The 17,787-nt window shown below is 54.0% G+C and overlaps 2 protein-coding genes across 6 annotated transcripts; both read left to right on the top strand.

The window, feature by feature from the left end:
• Window positions 1-464: 464 nt before the first annotated feature.
• Window positions 465-4,103, top strand: SERTAD3 (SERTA domain containing 3). Of its 2 annotated transcripts, none has more exons than XM_059383569.1 (2): window positions 465-709; window positions 2,846-4,103. In XM_059383569.1, the coding sequence occupies exons 1-2, from the start codon at window positions 671-673 to the stop codon at window positions 3,446-3,448; spliced, it is 642 nt and encodes a 213-aa protein (XP_059239552.1). In that variant the 5' UTR covers window positions 465-670; the 3' UTR covers window positions 3,449-4,103. The 2 variants fall into 2 exon arrangements, with proteins under 2 accessions (XP_059239552.1, XP_059239553.1); XM_059383570.1 differs by lacking the exon at window positions 465-709 and adding an exon at window positions 859-1,056.
• A 6,107-nt stretch (window positions 4,104-10,210) lies between these two features.
• SERTAD1 (SERTA domain containing 1) lies at window positions 10,211-13,106 on the top strand. 4 transcript variants are annotated; one of them, XM_059383865.1, is made up of 2 exons: window positions 10,211-10,358; window positions 12,036-13,106. In XM_059383865.1, the coding sequence occupies exon 2, from the start codon at window positions 12,036-12,038 to the stop codon at window positions 12,747-12,749; it is 714 nt and encodes a 237-aa protein (XP_059239848.1). In that variant the 5' UTR covers window positions 10,211-10,358; the 3' UTR covers window positions 12,750-13,106. The 4 variants fall into 4 exon arrangements, with proteins under 4 accessions (XP_059239848.1, XP_059239850.1, XP_059239851.1 ...); XM_059383867.1 differs by lacking the exon at window positions 10,211-10,358 and adding an exon at window positions 10,378-10,444; XM_059383868.1 differs by lacking the exon at window positions 10,211-10,358 and adding an exon at window positions 10,686-10,708.
• Window positions 13,107-17,787: the final 4,681 nt, after the last annotated feature.

The raw sequence follows: 17,787 nt of genomic DNA on the forward strand, positions 1-17,787 counted from the left end.
TATAAATAAAAATCTTAAAAAAAAAAAAAAAAAAAGAAAGGGGCCGCGGAGTACGGAGCCGGCCGGAGCTGGGGGGCCGGGCAGGAAGACAGGAAGCGGGCTGTGATCGCCCAGGCAACGTAGGTCGCGCGGAACCATTGGCTGGTCTTCAGCTGCGTCATCCTCCGCCCCGCAGGGTCCGCCCTCGGACGCCGGGGGCGCGGCCTCCGCGAGGGGCTCAGCCCCACCCGCCCGGAAAGCGGGGTGGGGAGGGGCGTGCCAAGCAGCCCCCCCCACCCCCTCCCGGGCCGACGGGCGTCCTCACCTGGTATAAAAGTATCCCAGAGAGCAATGCTGACGATTTTGGAGCGAGGGCAGTGGCTGAGTTGAAGGAAACGGTTCTGACGTCCTCGCCACGCTCCACCCTCGAGACGTGGCCCCGCCCCCGGGCGAGTCGGAATCCTTTAAAAGGTCCGGGGAGTAAGGAAAGGGAGGGCCAGTCGGGCGTCTCCTGGCGACGGGCCGGTGCCTCCACCCAGCCAATCCTTGCCCCGCGGCGGGCAGGACTCCAGCCAATCGCGACTCGCGGTTCGGCCCCGGGGCGGAGCTGGGTGGGCCCGAGGCCAAACCGAGAGGCCCTGGGGAGGTGATTGAGTCTCCTACTCGGCGCTGCTGGGTCGTAAAGCTGCGGATGTTCCAGGACTTGGTCACTGCGAACCTGGCAGCTAAGGTGAGAGAAAGAGAGTGAAGCCACCCGGCTTGAGATTTGCCCTGAGGTGGAGGCGCGTCCCCCGAGAGTTGTGGAGGCGGGGTCAGGGCGTGGGTAGGGGGTGCAGATAAGGGTGACTGATGGGGTTGGTGGTGTTTGGGGACTGGAGGCTGAATTCGAGATCCCGGACTGAAGGCGAAGTTGGTAGGGCAGGATCTTCCAAGTGGACGGAGTTTGAAGCTGGGACATGGGGTGTTTGGAGAAGCGAGAGAACCAAGGAAGGAACTTTTTGGGCAGGAAATCTGAAGATTGGGACAATTCGCGTCTCCCGTGCGGGTTGAATTCGGGGCTCCAGTGTTCTGGAAAAGGTGTGAGGGGTTGGGGCTGGGATTCTGGGCATTTGGAAAAGCGAGAGAACTACGTGCAAGGAATATTGGTGAGGGAGACGCAGTGGAGGAGAGGAGGTGCTGGGGAAGAATCCCATGTTCAGGTCTTGGAGTCAGAGGGAGGGGGGGGGTGAAGTCGAAAGGCGTTTGAAAGATGGGGGAATAGGAGAAAGTTGACGACTGAGGGTATCAAAATTAGGCTCCCGAATGGAGTAGATCGGAGCGCATTTGTAGTTTTTGAGCGATGTGTTGGGGCCTGGGTCTGTGGACCCGAGAGCAGTTTGGGGGAAGAATCTGGGGCCTTCTTCGGGTCCGAAGGACCAGGAGAAAGCAGTTGTAGGGCCGGAGTCTGGGGTGGGGGAGGGGAGTTCCAGGCGTGGAGCTCAGACCAGCCGCCCTAGAGGCAGCGGAGGGCGGGGCTCGGCAGGCGCCCGGCAGCTGGACGTCCGGGTTCCCTTCCCCCACCCGCCCCGGGCCCTGTGCGCATGCCCTAGGGGAGGGCGGGGGAGGGCGCTCCCTCCGGCGTGCGGAGCCCTCTGGGGATTGTAGTGCACGCTCAACATTAGCGACCGTGCCAGGTAGCTCTTGGCCCACATTTCCCAGAAGCCTCTGGGCTAAATTGTTGCCTGCCTGGATGCTGACTGGAGTTCCATGGAGGGGGCGGAGCCTGGCAGGAGTCGAGTTTAAACAAATTTTCTTGTGGGGTGCGCTTTGGGGGAGGCCGAAGGAGTAGAAGAGGGAAGGAGGGAGGCTCCTTCCCAGCTTTTGGGTGTGCTTCCAGTGGGTTAGGAAGAGGACATGGAAAGAAATCTACTCCATGGGATGCCTGGGAGGCTTAGTCGCTTAAGCGGTTACCTTCTGTTAGGGTCATGATCCCGGGGTCCTGGGATGGACCTCGCTTACAACTCCGCACTCGATGGGGGGGGGGGGTCTGCTTCTCCCACTCGCGCGCTCTCTCTCGAAAATAAATAAATAAAATCTTTAAAAAGAAGATACACTTCCTGTGAAAGAAGAGTCTCAACAAATAGGTGTCTTAACGGGGCTCCAAGTGGCTTGAATATAATAGGCCGTCAATAGATAAAAATATTGAATGAATAAATGGCAATTAAATTCTTGTTTGTTAAGGTTAACTGTAGGTGGGCCCCATGCATATTTTACAGGTGGGATCTCCTTGAGAATATGGTGAGAAATTTTACAGTCCTCATTTTTTTTAATTTACCTGACAGAGAGAGATCACAAGTAGGCAGAGAAGCGGGGGGTGGGGTGGGGGGTGTGGCAGGCTCCCCACCGACCAGAGAGCCGGAATCGGGGCTTGATCCCAGGACCCTAAGATCATAAACTGAACTGAAGGCAGAGGCTTAACCCACTGAGTCACCCAGGTGCCCCTACAGTCCTCACTTTACAGATGGGGAAACTGAGATCTGATTAAAAAAAAAAGAGAGAGGTGATATCACATAACTTAGAAGGATCAAACAGCTGAGCAGTGTCAATGGTAGAATTTAAACCCAAGTTTCCTGCCTCCAGGCCAGGTCCCCATACTCCACACCTGTTATATGTGACACTTTTGAAAAAATGAGTATTGTGTCTCAAGGAGGCAAATTCACTATTCAAGGCCACACAGACAAGTAAGTGGGATGTAAACCCAGCTATGTGTCTGTCCAGATCTAGTTTTCTCCTCCGCAGCCCTGTGGGATTCCTCCTATGTCCATTTTATAGATTTGGGATTTGAACTAGCCCTGCTATGTCTGACTTGCTCCTCTTCTCTCTTCAGGGCACCATGGTAGGAGGCTTGAAGAGGAAACACTCGGATTTGGAGGAGGAAGAGGAGGTTGAGAAGTGGGACTGGGGTCCAGCAGGACTGCGGAGCTACCAGCAAGCCCTGCTTCGAATCTCCTTAGACAAAGTCCAGCGAAGCCTGGGCCCCCGAGCCCCGAGCCTACGCAGGCATGTCCTCATACACAATACCCTCCAGCAGCTCCAGGCTGCCCTTTGCCTGGCTCCAGCACCCACCCTACCCCCTGAGCCCCTCTTCCTGGGCGAGGAGGACTTCTCCCTGTCAGCCACCATCGGTTCTATTCTCAGGGAACTGGAGACGTCCATGGACGAGACAGAGCCCCCTCAGAATCCAGTGGCTCCCCCAGGTCCCCAGAACGAAGTGCTGCCCCAGCCCGATCCAGTCTTCTTAGAAGCTCTGAGCTCCCGCTACTTGGGGGACTCCGGTCTGGATGACTTCTTTCTGGACATTGACACATCAGCTGTGGAGAAGGAGCCTGCCCTGGCACCCCCGGAGCCTCCTCACAACCTCTTCTGTGCCCCAGGGTCCTGGGAGTGGAATGAACTAGATCACATTATGGAAATCATTCTGGGATCCTAAAACTTTGGGGGCTCTTTCCTCATCTCAGCCTTGGTGGGCTGGATCCCTGGATGCAACTGTGTGTGTGTATGTGTGTTTTGGTGGGGTCTCTAAGCAGTGACTGTGGCCTCCTTTCCTCCCATTTCAGGGTTCCACAAACCATCTTGCATGTGTGTGTGTGTCTGGTTACCGCAGCCTTCTGTGAAGGTGGGTCTTCCTGAATTAATTTATCTGTTCCAAATGCCTTAACATGACTCTGTTTCTGGGAGTCTGATTTCCCATTTCCACATTGCTTCTGCCTTTCCCTCCAGTTCCTACTCCCCTGTGACCACTGGGGCCTCAGGGAAGATAAAGCTGGGCCTGTCAGAGGATGACAGGGATGTGCTGCCTGGTTACTATGGGAACTCAGACTTTGCTTCTTGCACCTCAAGGGAGCAGGAGGGGCTGGCCTCCTCCCCCAAGGTTGAACCCCACCTCTTTGGCAAGACCCCATCCCAGCAGTCTCCTGATTCATAACCAGGCCGGACCACGTGCAATAGGGTGGAAACCAAACCGCTCCATGCCGCGTTATTTAAAAGAAAGGCGGGTTTTGTGGTGGGTTTTGATTGTTTTTTGCTTGTTTGTAATGACTTTTTTGTTGTTGTTGTTTTTTAATAAAAGTATTTTGGAAGGGCTAGTGTTGCCTGAAGTTTCTAAACCTCAGTGGGTCAGTGGGAGGGACCCGGTAAGTTCCCTGGACACCTGCACCCTTACCTGCCAAAGTGGGGGCAGGCACATTATTAAACATAACAACTACTGAGTACTTAAGAGTACTATTCTATCCACTTTGAATTAAGTCATTTAATCTTAATGGTTATATAGAATTTTGTTAACAGGCTTTACATAGGAGGAACCTCAAGTTCAGAGGGGCTAAATCACTAGCTCCTGGTCACAATGCAAGAAAAGCAATGACCATGGGGTGCCTGGGTGCCTCAGTTGGTTATGCAACTGCCTTCAGGTCATGAACCTGGGGTCCTAGGATGGAGTTCTACTGAGCTGGGAGCCTGCTTCTCCCTCTGAGCCTCTCCCCTCTCATGCTGTTTCTCAATCTCTCTCAAATACATAAATAAATAATTTTTTTTTTTTTTTTTTAAATAAGCAAGAACCAGGGAGCAAGGACCCAAAACTAAGTTTGGCCTCAAGCCACTGGTTCTTAACTATTTGTGTCTTTGCTACTTGGTAAACTTAGATCTCCAGCCACATGGATGCATACAGGAGAAACGGTACCATGAATTACCAAAAGGATAGGTCACTCTTAGCGCTTAAAAAAAAGTCACCGCTTTCTTTGTATGCAATGTATTGCTGAGGCCCAAAGGGTAAGGAAGATGCCCCAAAATAGCATTAAGTGTAGATCTTTCTAGGGGCACCTGGGTGGCTCAATTGGTTAGGCGTCTGCCTGCAGCTCAGGTCATGATCTTGAGGTCCTGGGATCAAGCTCCCTGCTGAGCAGGGAGCCTACTTCCCCCTCTCCTTCTACCCTCCCTCCTGCTGTGTGCTCTCACACTCTCTCAAAAAAGAAAAAGAAAGAAAAAAAAATCTTTTTGAAAAAATATTTTAAAAAAGGATCTAGAAAACTGTTGACCAGGCTGAAGTTAAAGTACTAAGGATTTATTTGGGAGGTACAAGTCCAGGCTGGTGAGTAGAGAGAAGAGGGGAGGCCCGGGAAGATGGAATGTGAAATACTGCTGCCCTGGCTAGGCCTACAAAGACCTCTGAAGGCTCACCAGGTGAGTTTACACAGCATTAGGGACTTTTCTGGAAGGTTTGCAAAGAGGAACCACACCAGGGTGGAGTCCACAGGCCAGGAAAGGAGGGGGATTTTGCCTGTGCTTTCTGGCCTAAAGCCAAGATTCTCTTCCTAAGGGGGGCTTTGCATCTAAAAACAAGAAATAAAATACACACACACACACCTGAAAGTGAGGTAACTGACCAATGGGTGCCAATCAAGAGAGAGAGGAGATGGTCATGAGAACCTCAAGGCACATGTATTTCACATCTCAATATGGATGCCCATTGGATCAGGTCTTACTCCTACTTAAAACTCTCAGTGACCTCTCACACCCAGAATAAAACCCAAACTTCTGTAAGACCCGGCAATCTTGCTCCTAACTTTGCAGCTTAATCTTCCACTATTCTTCACCTCAAGTCACACAGGTCTCATTTGACCTCAAGCTCATATACCCCAGGGCCTTTGCACTTGTTAATGGCCCAGAGGACATTTCTCCCACAGCTTCACTGATCCAAATGTCCCCTTCTCAGATCTCCAGGTGCGCCATTCCCCCACCACCCTCTATTTGATTTTCTTAGTAGCACCTATTCTATCTCAAGTTATTTATTACCTATTTATGGTTAGGTTTCTGGTCTATTAGCAACTGGGAGAGGGAGGGGTTTTGTTGGTCTTACCATAGCTGTATGCCCCAGTACACACAACTATGCTCAGTACAGGTGTGCACTCAAGAACAAACTTTTTGTTTTCCTTTGAAAAAATGAACTCCCACCTTGCAATGGTCAACCCTCGCTCTCACCTCTCTGAATTCATCTTCTTCACACTACCTCACACTACCACTCTCCAGTTCTTTGAACACACCAGCATGTCCCAACCTCAGGCCTCCAAAGTACCCACCTCACCCAGCAATTGTGTAACCCATGAAAAGGAGGACCCAATGTACCCTAAGGATTCCAATAATTGCTTACATTTATTGGGTGCCTACTCTGGGCCTGGTGCTCCTCCAGTCATGGGAATAAAATAGACAGCTCCTGCTCTCACACAGCAGTGCATTTGGGGAAGGCTGAAATACACACAAAAATAAGTAAAATGTGCAGTCCGTCAGGAGGTGATAAATGCTGTAGAGAAAAAGAAAACAGGAAAGTGGTGGGGGCATTGTTATTTCAGTGGGATGGCCAGAGAAGGCCTCACTGACAAGGTGACATTTGAGTTAAGACCTGAAGGAGGTGAGAAGTGAGTCATTATCAGTTGGGGGGTGGGGTGGGGAGGGGGATCCATCCTTGTAGAGGTAACAGCTAGTGCAAATGCCCTGAGGTGAGAACATGAGTGGAATGTTTGCAGGACCCTGAAGAGGTCAGTGTTCCTGGAGCAGAGTGTACAAGAAGAGAGCATCTTACGAGATGAGGTGAACAAGGTGGGTGTCCCAAGGGAAGGAGTGAGCTTTACCGAATTTGATGGAAGCCATGGAAGGCTGCTGAGCAGAGGAGAGATGAAGCCTGACTCACCTTTTACTAGGCCCTCTTTGCCTTACAGATCCTGTAGCTTGCTAGTACTACAATGAGGGTAGTATAAGGAATACCCCCACTTTCCAGATAAACAAACAGGCTAACAGAGACCCAGCTCCTGCCCCGTTAAAGAACTGATGAGAGAAGTGTAAAGGATGGCCCGCAAACGAACCGGGCCTGAGGACAGAGTCCACCTTCCCCAAACTGCCCTCCTCCGGCCGGCGGGGCGGGGGGCGGGGCTAGGGGGTGGTGGTATGGATGGGGCGCGGCCGTCGTGGGGCGTGGCTGTCGTGGCGGGCCCCTCCCACCTGTCCGGCTGCATCCTCACCCCGAGCTGGCGGGGCGGTGGAATACCCCGGAGGCGGCGACGGTGGCGGGAGCCTGCCCGGCGCCTGCTCCCTCCCCAGAGGCCGGGTGGGGCGGCAGGCTGGGCGGCCGGCTGGGGGCGGGGCGCTTCCCTCCCCCACCCCCTTCCCCTGCGGGCGGAGGCTCCTCCCCAGGCCTGCTGGACCCGATGGCTTGCTTCTGGTTTCATTTCCCAAGGCTTGACCTCTCTCCCTCTCCCTTCCCCCCAGCCCTTTGAATTCCTGGCTTCTTCTGCACTTTCTGGTCTCAGCTCCAGGGTCACCTCCTCAGGGACGCTCTCCTGGACCACCCTGGCACAGGCCTCCGTATAATCCCGTCCTATTTTGTTTTCTTCAACGCACCGAAGAGAGGCCGACATTATCTTCCTCGGTTATTCATCTTCCAGGGTCTCAAACCACTCGGAATAAAACATAACCTTCTCTAGACTTCTCTAAACGGCCCGAAAGCTTCTCCGACCGCCCCCTCCGCAACATACAGTCCAGCTACACTGGCCTTGCTGCCCCGCAGACTCCATCCTCGGGACCTTTGCATTGGCCCTTCCCTGTGGCTGGAGTATTCTTCTTCCAGAGCTTTACTACTTCTCCCATTTCATCAGGTTTACTCCGGGAGCTTTCTACCAGTATCAGCACCCGCCCAGTCTACCCCACACCTTCATTCCTCTCCTTTCGCTCTGCTTTATTCTTTTCCATTTCACTTGTCACCTTCTAAAATACTAAATTATTTATTATATTAAGTGTATTGTCCATCCCCCCCATCAGGGATTTTTATATAATTACTGCCCTATCTGGTGCACAGGTGTTCGATCCATGAATGTTTTTGTTGTCATACTTCTTTTCTCTGTTTACCTCCTCCCCTGAGCCATGAAAAGCGAGACCACTGTGTGAGACTTACCCAGCACTGTACCCCTAGTGTCTACAATGGCGTCCATGATATAGTAGGTGCTCAATAAACACATTTTGATCAAATTCTTGAGGTTCCTATGAATCTCCAGCATGTGATCTGGAGCAAGCCACCTTTTTTTCCTAGGCCATAAGGATAGGTTATGAGGGAAATTATGTGAATTTGCCTGGGAGGGGTTTGGTTCTATTAGCATTTTACCCTCTTTTTATTAGGAAAAAATTTTTTTAAATTAAGCATATAGAAAAGATAGGGGCAGGGGTGCCTGGGTGGCTCAGTCGGTTGACTGTCTGCCCTCTGCTCAGGTTGTGATCCTGGGGTCCTGGGATGGAGCTCCCTCTTCATTGAGTCACCCAGGCCTCACCCCCTCCTCCTGCCCCCTGCCACAAATATCTTTTGTAGCTGTCTCCTCTTCCCCAAATCAGGATTCATTGAGCATTCATGTGCTTATTTAGTTGTAATAAGGAAATTATATAGTAACTTTCATTCCAGAAATTTCCCCACTAACAAACCCACCAATCCCTTTTTCTGTTTTCTCAAAATTGAATTTTTGGTGGAACAGCCCAGTTGTACTTGTAGATGTCCCACATTCTGTATTTGTCTGATTGTGTTCACGTTTAATTTGTTCCTGTTTTCTGGAAACTGAAGCTCAGGTCTGGAGGCTTCACGAGATTCAGCCTATGAAATGTAACAGGGAGACCCCAAAGGGAATGTTGTATACTTCCTAATGCATCACATGGGGTGGTACCCAGTGTCGGGGTGTCCCATGATTGTGGGTGCAGGGTTTCCTCACATGGTTAAGATGGTGAGCAGCACATCTCCCCATCATAAAAGGCTATTTGTCTCTTGGCAGTTAGCAAGCAACCTGTGGGGGAATGCCTTGGAGCCTGCCAAGATCCTGTTAACCTTTTTTACCCTAAGGTTTGAATGAACATCCATTGCTAACTGCTCCCTGATTCAACTAATATAGTTAGGATTTTCTGGAGCTTGCTTTGGCCAGGAGCTTTACTCCCGACAGTTCTTCCCACAACTCCAGAAAAGTTAGCAAATGAGCTACTTGGCGAAGCTAAGTCCCACTGTCAGTTTATCAGACAAGTGTTAAATTCCTGTCTACCTATATCCCACTCTGTGCGTCCCCCCGCCCCCACCTAATTGCCTGTGCCATAACCACAACGGCTTTACTACCAACAAAAGAACATGAGCATTTTGTGCAATTATTCTTTCTTGTTTTTAAGATTTTATTTATTTGAGAGAGCGAACCTGCGCACAAGCAGGGGGAGCGGCCAGCAGAGGGAGAGACAAGTAGGCTTCCCGCTGAGCAGGGAGCCCAATGGAGGGCTCCATCCCAGAACCCTGGGATCATGACCTGAACCGAAGGCAGACGCTGAACCGACTGAGCCACCCAGGCGCCCCCAATTATTATTTTTTCTTTTTTTCTTTTTAAGTAATCTCTACACCTAACGCAGGCTTGAACTCAGAACTCGGAGATCAAGGGTCGCATGCTCCTCCGACTGGGCCAGTTTGGCGCCCCTGTGCAATTATTCTTTTTAATCCTCAAAATAATCTCATTTTAAAAAGACGAGGAACCGGAGACCCTAGGGGATTAAAACACTTGCCCAAAGTCGCAGAGTTACTTAGGGAATGGAGCCCGGGATGTGACTCCCGTGGCTCCACTCCTAACTCCGCCCGCTCCTCCTCCCCCTCCTGTAACCGTCTTTGAGTCCAGCTGCCCGGCATCTATTTGCTCAGTGTGCTACAGGGCTCTTACAGACACGACCTTATTTTAAATTTTCTAACTTTCAAAACATAGGCAAGAAGATGCCCATTTAACAGAGTCTGTATGGCTCAGAGAGGTCCAAGATCTTTTTCCAAGATCGCACACCCAGTGAGCGGTGAGAATGTGAACCCATGCCTATCCGGCTTAGAGTGCAGACTTCTGTTAGGGGTAGGCCTGCAAGGAGCTCAGTTGCTGGGTTTTGGCAAGTCTATGGGCAGGTGTGCGGTCCCGCACCTCGAGAGCCAAGAAACACCGGACCCCTCGCCCGCCGCCCAACTGTCCCGCCTCAAAAAAAAAGCCAAACCCACCTGGCCGGGTACCCCCACGCAGTCCCTGGGCATGCGCCCTGAAGCCACCCTCCTTTCCCTCCGAGCCTTCCTTCTACAGGCTCCGCCCATCACCGTCCTAGGCCAATCCCCGGGTGGAAGGCGGGGCCACTACAGGAGTGGGCGGTAGTTAAGGGGAGTCAGGAGCCCGGAGTCGTGAGCCGGAGTCAGAACTGCGTCTCCCGACCCAGGCGTCGGTTGCTGAAGGAGAGCTAGCGAGCGATGCTGCCGTCGCCGCTTCCTGATTGGTTGCGCGTGGATCCCTCTTCGTTCTGATTGGCAGCGGGTCAGCTAGGTATGTAAATGAAGTAAAGGGGCCTGAAGAGAGAAGGGAGACCCGCGGCGGGGTCGTTTGGCAGGTTCGATCCCCGGGTCCGGCCGGTAAGCACCGGGGCTGCCCGGCATCGAGATGCGCGGGCTCCTAAGTGCCGCCCGGCCGGGCTGGGTGAATCACGCCGCAGCCCGGGAAGGGGGCGGAGGCGCCGGCTCTCTGGCTCCGGCTGCGTGACTCACCCGCCCCCGCCGCCGCCGCTTCGGGAGGAGCCGCCTCCACTGCCTGCCGGAAGCGAGCACGGGCCGAGAGGGCAGAAGAGCCCTCCGGGGATCCCGACCCGCACGGCCCTGGGAGGCAGGCAGGAATGACAGGCAGGACGTGGGGGCAGTGTCGAGGATCCCGGGGTCCCAGGGGCCGGAATCCCCGGGGAAAGCCGTTCTGGCGCCTCTAGAGGGCGCCGGGACCAGGGGGAGGAGTTCGGGTGGGGGCTGAATTCCTGCGGTTCTGGACTCCCGGGTCTTCGGAAGGAGGCAAGGACCGTTTTGAGTAGTGTGAGGGGGTCAGTCTTAATGTACTGTGGGGCAAGGGCTCGGGGACTGGACCTTGCAATCTACCAAACTCAAAAAAGCAAGTTGGGCCCGGGGTCCGGAACTCCAGGGGCCCCTACCCCGGGGAAAGTGTGGGTTTTTAAAAGTTCTCTCAGTGACCCCCGGTGCCCGTCAGGATTTCCCAGCAAGCTCTGTCTACTCTGCCTCCCAAATAAATCCTGAATCAACCAACTTTCTTCCAAGACCACTGCCAACCACTTTCTTCTCCAGGCCACCATCATCACCCGCCCCAGAGTGCAGTAGCCTCTGAGTGGAGCTCGGGACCACGTTCTTCTGTTTCCCTTCCTTCCCGCATTATCTTCCTCAAAGCAGCTTAGGGGGATCTTCTGGAAACCTAACCAGTTCACAACACCACTGTATTCCCTGATCAAAATCCTTCAATGACACAGTGCAGTCCAAACTCTGCCTCTGCTTGTTCTCCAAATCCCATCCCATCCTGCGTCACTCTGCGCCGACAACACTGGTGCTTTTTATTTTATTTTATTTTAAGTTCAAGTTCATCCAGCCTCCAAGTCTTTCTTTGCCTTTGTTGTTGTTCTGTCTTACCTGAATGCTTTCCCCTTGGTTCTTCCGTGGCTGACTCCTGCTTGAGGGCTCAGCTCAAATATCACCTCCTCCCAGGAGCCTTCCCAGACCACTCTCCAGAGAACCTGCTAGTATCTTCCTAGCACCATCTGTACATTTCCTATATTTATTTGTCTGATGGGTAGTAGACACTTAATAAATGTCAAACTATGTGAAACAGCTGCTTTCCCCTGGGGTTAAAAAAAATTTCCTGAATATTGGGTGCTTCACCTGGTTTGCTAAAGAAATATACTAGCTATTCAGAGTACTTGTTAATCAGAAGAGTTACAATGTATTAGGCACTGTTGTAAGTGCTTTTTTGTACATTATCGCAATGATTCCATAAAACAACTCTTTGAAGTAGATAACTATTATCATTCGTATCTTAAAGTTTTCCTAAGAAAGCAGAGGCTCAGGAAATTAAATGGCCTGCCCAAGATCACACCTGCACATCAGTTATCAGAGCCTGGGTTTGAACTTCACGTTGACTTTCTATAACGAATGACTGACTCCTCCCTCCCTGCAGATGATGCTGAGCAAAGGTCTGAAGCGCAAGCGGGAGGAGGAGCAGGAGAAGGAAACCTTGGCAGTGGACACCTGGTGGCTGGATCCCAGCCTCCCTGCAGTGGCCCAGGCCCCCCCACCCGCCACCTCCAGTTCCCTCTTTGACCTTTCGGTGCTCAAGCTCCATCACAGCCTGCGGCAGAGCGAGCCAGACCTGCGGCACCTGGTTCTGGTAGTGAACACACTGCGGCGCGTCCAGGCATCCATGGCCCCTGAGCCGACCCTGCCACCTGTGCCCAGCCCCTCTGTGGCCCCTTGTGTGGCTGATAGCCTGCTGGCCAGCTCCGACGCCGCCCTCTCGGCCTCCATGGCCAGCCTGCTGGAGGACCTCAGCCATATCGAGGGCCTGAGCCAGGCCCCCCAGCCCTTGGTGGACGAGGGGCCCCCAGGCCGCCCCACCGGGGGATCCCCACCCAGCCTGGGTGCCTTGGACCTGCTGGGCCCGGCCACTGGCTGTCTGCTGGACGATGAGCTTGAGGGCCTGTTTGAGGACATTGACACCTCTATGTATGACAGTGAACTTTGGGCACCAGCCTCCGAGGCCCTCAAACCTGGCCCTGAGGATGGACCTAGCAAGGAGGAGGCTCTGGAGCTGGATGAAGCCGAGTTGGACTACCTCCTGGACGTGTTGGTGGGCACACAGGCCCTGGAGCGGCCGCCAGGTCCGGGGCGCTGACGCCCACAGTGGGGATGGTAGTCTGGTGTTCCAACTGAGCCTCGTGGCCAGACCAGCTCTCCTCTGAAAGATATAGCTGGCTTCCCTAGAACAGAGAGAGAGGGGCTTTGGAGAGAAGAATCCAGTCCTGAGTAACTCCACCTCTGTCCTCTTGTCTAGGACTTGTGAGGGGAGGCTGGGGGAGACTGGGATTGGCTGTGGGGATGGGAGGACAGGGCCTGGTGTTTGGAATGTGATTTGGACCAGGCTCTGTGCTGGACTGAAACCCCAGGGGCTGGAGCCTGGGAGTCTTTTCCCTGATGTGGGAAGAGACCACACCATTTTGTGGAAATTAAAACTAGTCCTGGGAAATTTCAAGTCTGTGTGCTTTGTATCTGGACTAAGGGCGACATAGTAACTTCCAGCATTTAGTGAGCAGGGAACTGGGCATCTGGCACAGTGCTAACCCTTGCCAGCCCCCGAACAAGATGGGCGTGATTACTATCCCCATTTGACAGCCCAGAAACCTGAAGCTCCAAGCTCCCTTGAGGACATGGGTTTCAGACCATGAACTTCACTGCTTTATATTGGTCTGAGAAGCAGATGGGTTAGCTCTGGTAACTGGAGAAAACTCCCCAGAAGTACTCAGCCAGGTTTCCCTGGTGTGCCCAGTGGGTACATAATGGGGGGGGGGGGGGGGGGAGGGGGGGGGGGGGGGGGGGGGTGAGCCAGGCCACTTGAATCTTCCTCTGTGTCTTGGGGCTGGGGGCAAAAGGGAGCTTTCAGAATAAGCCAGAAAGAAAAGCCCAAAGCTGGAGGCTGGACAGTCTCCCGAAAGAGCATGGAGAGCTAGCTCTCCAGGAAAATGGGGAAAGACAAGGAGACTCCAGCAAGTTTATAAAAAAAAAAAAGAAAAGAAAAGAAAAAAAATCCCCTCGGGGCCTCAAATCCGCATTTGGGCAGAGGATAGGGCAACTTGGAGGGGGGCTGCGAAATAAAGCCACCCGGTTTAGTGTTTTGACAGCAAAGCAGGCAGTCCTGCTTTCCTTCTAGAAGAAACCCAGGTCCTGCTTTCCTTCTAGAAGAAACCCAGGCCCCCGCGATCCGGGGCCACCTGCCCGACTGCTTATGTGATCGGGCTGGCCTGAGCGCCGAGTGTCTGTGCCGCCCCCGCTGTCCAGCCGCATTCCTGGCCGGGCTGGGAGGGGCCGCACACTCAGAGGCCTGGCACGGGACCCAGGCGGCGTCCTTCCTGGCGGCCGTGGGGGCAGGGCAGCGCCCGGGGTGCGGCGGAGGGGAGGAGCACTGTGAAAGCTGCGGGGGGTGGGGGGCGGAGGCAGGGCGGGGGATGAGGGCCGGGAAGAGCAGAGGGCCGGACGGTGAACTGCCAGGCCCACTGGGCCTCGAGTGGGGAAGACGCCAGCGAGGGAACATCAAAATCGTTGGGTCCCAGGGCCTACCCTCTGTCCGGAAGCTCCAGGGAGGCTGAAGCTGGGGTGGAACTGGGGGAGGCGGGCAGCTTCGGCGGCCCCTTGGGCCGGGAAGGGGCGGGCAAAGCGGAGCTTCTTGGAGGAGGAGAGGAAGTCGTGCCCATTTCTGGTAGTGGCTGAGGCGGCCCACGGAGGCTGAGTGGAAATGGCTCGAAGAGAGCTGGGGCGGTGGCTGAGGGTCTTCCGGGTGCCTGACTCCAACACCTGGTGACTTCAACTCCCGGGCAGTGGGACTCAGACTCGGTTTTGACCCGAACCCAGACCTGGGGAGTTCGGGTGTTGGGCTCAGCAATGCCCTCTGGTGCTCAGTCTGAGGTTCTGAGATGCCACTGCCTTAGGTTCCCTTGAGGTATGTCCAGTGGTCAAGGAGTTCCCCAGTGTGGGGTCAGCAATGCGCTCTGTTTACGACACTCTGGGAGCCTGTTTTTGATGTCTCTGTGTGCCAAATTGGGGGATAATCTGTGATACATGCTGGTGCAGACAGCCTACCCATCTGTCAACGATGCTCCCATCTGCCCCGGTGCCTGCTTGGCCAGCGATGGCGCTTCTCCCCAGAGCCTCTGCAGACAGTTGCACAGGTTGTGCACTAAACATAAATTCCATATTTAAGGGGCTACCGTGCACGTTTCAGGCATTTACATATTTACTACAACAGTTTCCCAGCAGATGGAGGTCAAATGCCTTGGGGAAGGGGCAGGCCTTTTGCATAAAAGCACCATATGGGCTAGATCAGTCAGTACTAGTCTCTTCCCTCTGGTACCCTCAGGTTTATGAGCAGCTCAAGCCTGAGGGCCTACCCCACTCTCCCCTCATCTGATCCCAGATGATTGTGCAGGCTCCCTGGCTCAAGTGTGCCCCTCCGCCCTCAGGCTCAACCCCAAGAGGCCACAGGTCCTCAGCCAGCAGATTCCAGGGCCCACACCATTCCTAGCTGAGCCACCAGCCCTGGCACTGGTTTTCCACAGAGCCTCTGTGTGCTCCCACCAGGACACTCCCCAGGCTGGCTCCCCTCCAGGGACTTTCACGGGGACCCCCTCCCATGACACACACATCCTCTCCCCTTGGACACCTGGGAGAGCTGTCCTCCTCCTTCCTCCTTCCCTTCATTCCTTCTCTCATTCAGCAAAGATTTATGAGTAACAACTGTGTGCCTGGCCCGAAGTAAAAGGCAAACCATGTCTGTCCTCTGCTCTGGACCCTCTGAATTTATCTCAGTCCTCTGAGCTTTGAACAACTCTGTCCCTTCCAAGCCTCGCCTTCCACCCCTGTCCCATTCACATACTGAGCAAATCCTTATGGAGCACCTACAATGCTGGCCAGGGAAATCCGATGATGCTTAGTCAATGATTATTGACCCAATGAGACTTTGAGCAGATGTGATGCTTGAAAGCCAGACCACCTACCTTTGAAACTTTGCTGTTCTGCAGCTGTGTGACCCCAGGAGAGGCACTTCACCTCTCTGGGCCTCGGGAGCTCATCTGTAAAGTGGAACAGCAACAGTGCCCAGCTCCAAGGGCTGTGGTTCCGGGGAGGGGGCTGTCCCAGGCAGAGGGAAGAGCACAAGCAAGGGCTGGGATGAGAGGGACCTCACAACATTTTCAGGGATCTGGAAGCTATGGGTTCGGCTGGAAAGAGGGAGGAGAAGTGAGGCAAATCATGGGGCTGGAGGGGTCTGCAGGGGGCCAGTGCACAAGGGGCCCTGGGTGAGGGACGTTACTGCTAAGGCACGAGGGAGACAGGAAGTGCGGGGATCCCTCTGGCTGCCACGTGGATGTGGTGGCTCAGAGATGAGACTGAAGGCTGGGAGCCTTGAGGGGAGGCTGGGAAGGGACGTCACACCCCTGGCAGGGTGGTTGGGAGGACGGGGAGAGGCGCTTAGCAAGCCAGGAGGACAGGTTCTGGAATTGATGAGACTCGATGGGGCAGGGGCCTAGGATGAGGCCCAGGGTTCTAACCAGGGAACTGGGGTTGGGGGAGACTGTGGGGCTGCCCTGGGATGGTGACTGGGGGGACAAGCAGGTCTGGGGTTGATGCTAAAGCCAGAGAGGGACACAGGGGGTGCAAGAGGCTTGGGGAGAGGGAACCAGGAGAAGGCATCCAGATTGCTGGGCCAGTGGGATTGGAGCTTGGTAAGGGAGGGTAGGAGGCTGGAGCAGGTAGAGAGGATGGGAGGGAAGAATGGAGAGATCAGCTGCTCTGTTGGGGACCCAGCTGCCACTTGGCTCCTAGTGGGTGGGAGAGGGTTGTCCCTAAAGATAAGCTTCGATACCACCCCCCTCCCACCCCCCTCTCACCCAGTCCCACAGGATGTCCTGTGTTTACTGAGGTGACCTTGGCCGGAACCAGGATACTGGTGCCACCCCCTAAACTCAACTTCCCATGGCCACACCCCCCTGGGGGAGGGAAAGCAAGAGAACGCAGAGCGACAGAGAAAGAGAGAGACAGAGACAAGGAATGAGGACAGAGAGTGGAACAGAGTGGTAGAGAGACACACAGACAGACACGCCCTTCATGACAAAGAAGCTTCCTTTACCCGCTGAAGGGTGACCACAAAACACAGCCAACAGGGCAAAAGCCTGAATGCTTGTTCCCAGTCTCAGAGCCCACATTCAAGGGTTCCTGTGCTCTGAGACACAGAGAGAGACAGAAGAGCGCCGTACCAGCCTCCCTTGTCTGGCTGACCCAGAGCAGAGAGGTGGATTTTCTTCCCAACTCTAGCCTGGGCTGTAGTCAGACTTCCAACCTCGACTACTTAAAACTCTACAGACTCTGTCCCCCCTGAAGGCACAAGGCAAGCAAGGCCCTTAAGACGAAGTGTCAGCCCCTCCTCACATGCGCTGCTGAACATGGGCCTCCCCTCAGCTTCCCCTCACTCCTTCCCATTCACCGATTTCTCAAAGGGGCCCCTGTCACAGGCTGTTCCCTCTCCCTGAAACCCAGTCATTGATCCACTACCTGCCCAGCAGCCTTGCATGAATGCCTATGTATCTTTCAGGTGCTGGCTTAAATGCCACTTCCTCCAGGAAGCCCTCCCTGCCCTTTCCGATAGTCCCAGAGTGCAAGGCTCCTCTTGCTGGCCTATATCTGTCCCTCATACTCCTTAAGTCAGTGTGAATTATATACTCATTTCACTGAGCACTTCTTGAATGCCTGCCCCCCTACCCCCCCCCCCCCCCCCAGCTCACAAGCTGTGAGCCTTGTGAGGCCACAGTCATGGTCACTTCCATGATAAAACCCAGGGATGTATAAAGAAGAGGTGTCTGCAAATAGCTGCTGAATAAATGTATAAAATAGGAGGAGATATAAGCAAGGCGCATATTTGGCCCTGGGGACGCAGCCATTAACGAGGAGTCAGCTCTCAACTTCTAGAAATTTCACATGTGCTGAGCTCTCTCTGGATTCAGGTCCTGTGCACAGGCTCCCTCTGCCCGTAAAACTGTTCTCTACATTCTCTTGCCTGGTTCCTGTGGGTCATCCAAGTCTCAGTTCACATGTCTCCTCCTCCAGGAAGCCTTCCCTGACCTCCCTTGCAAGGCTGGAGCAGGCACGTTTCCTGGGCTCCCCCATCA

Source organism: Mustela nigripes, chromosome 17 (assembly GCF_022355385.1).
Source record: "Mustela nigripes isolate SB6536 chromosome 17, MUSNIG.SB6536, whole genome shotgun sequence".
Lineage (NCBI taxonomy): Eukaryota > Metazoa > Chordata > Mammalia > Carnivora > Mustelidae > Mustela > Mustela nigripes.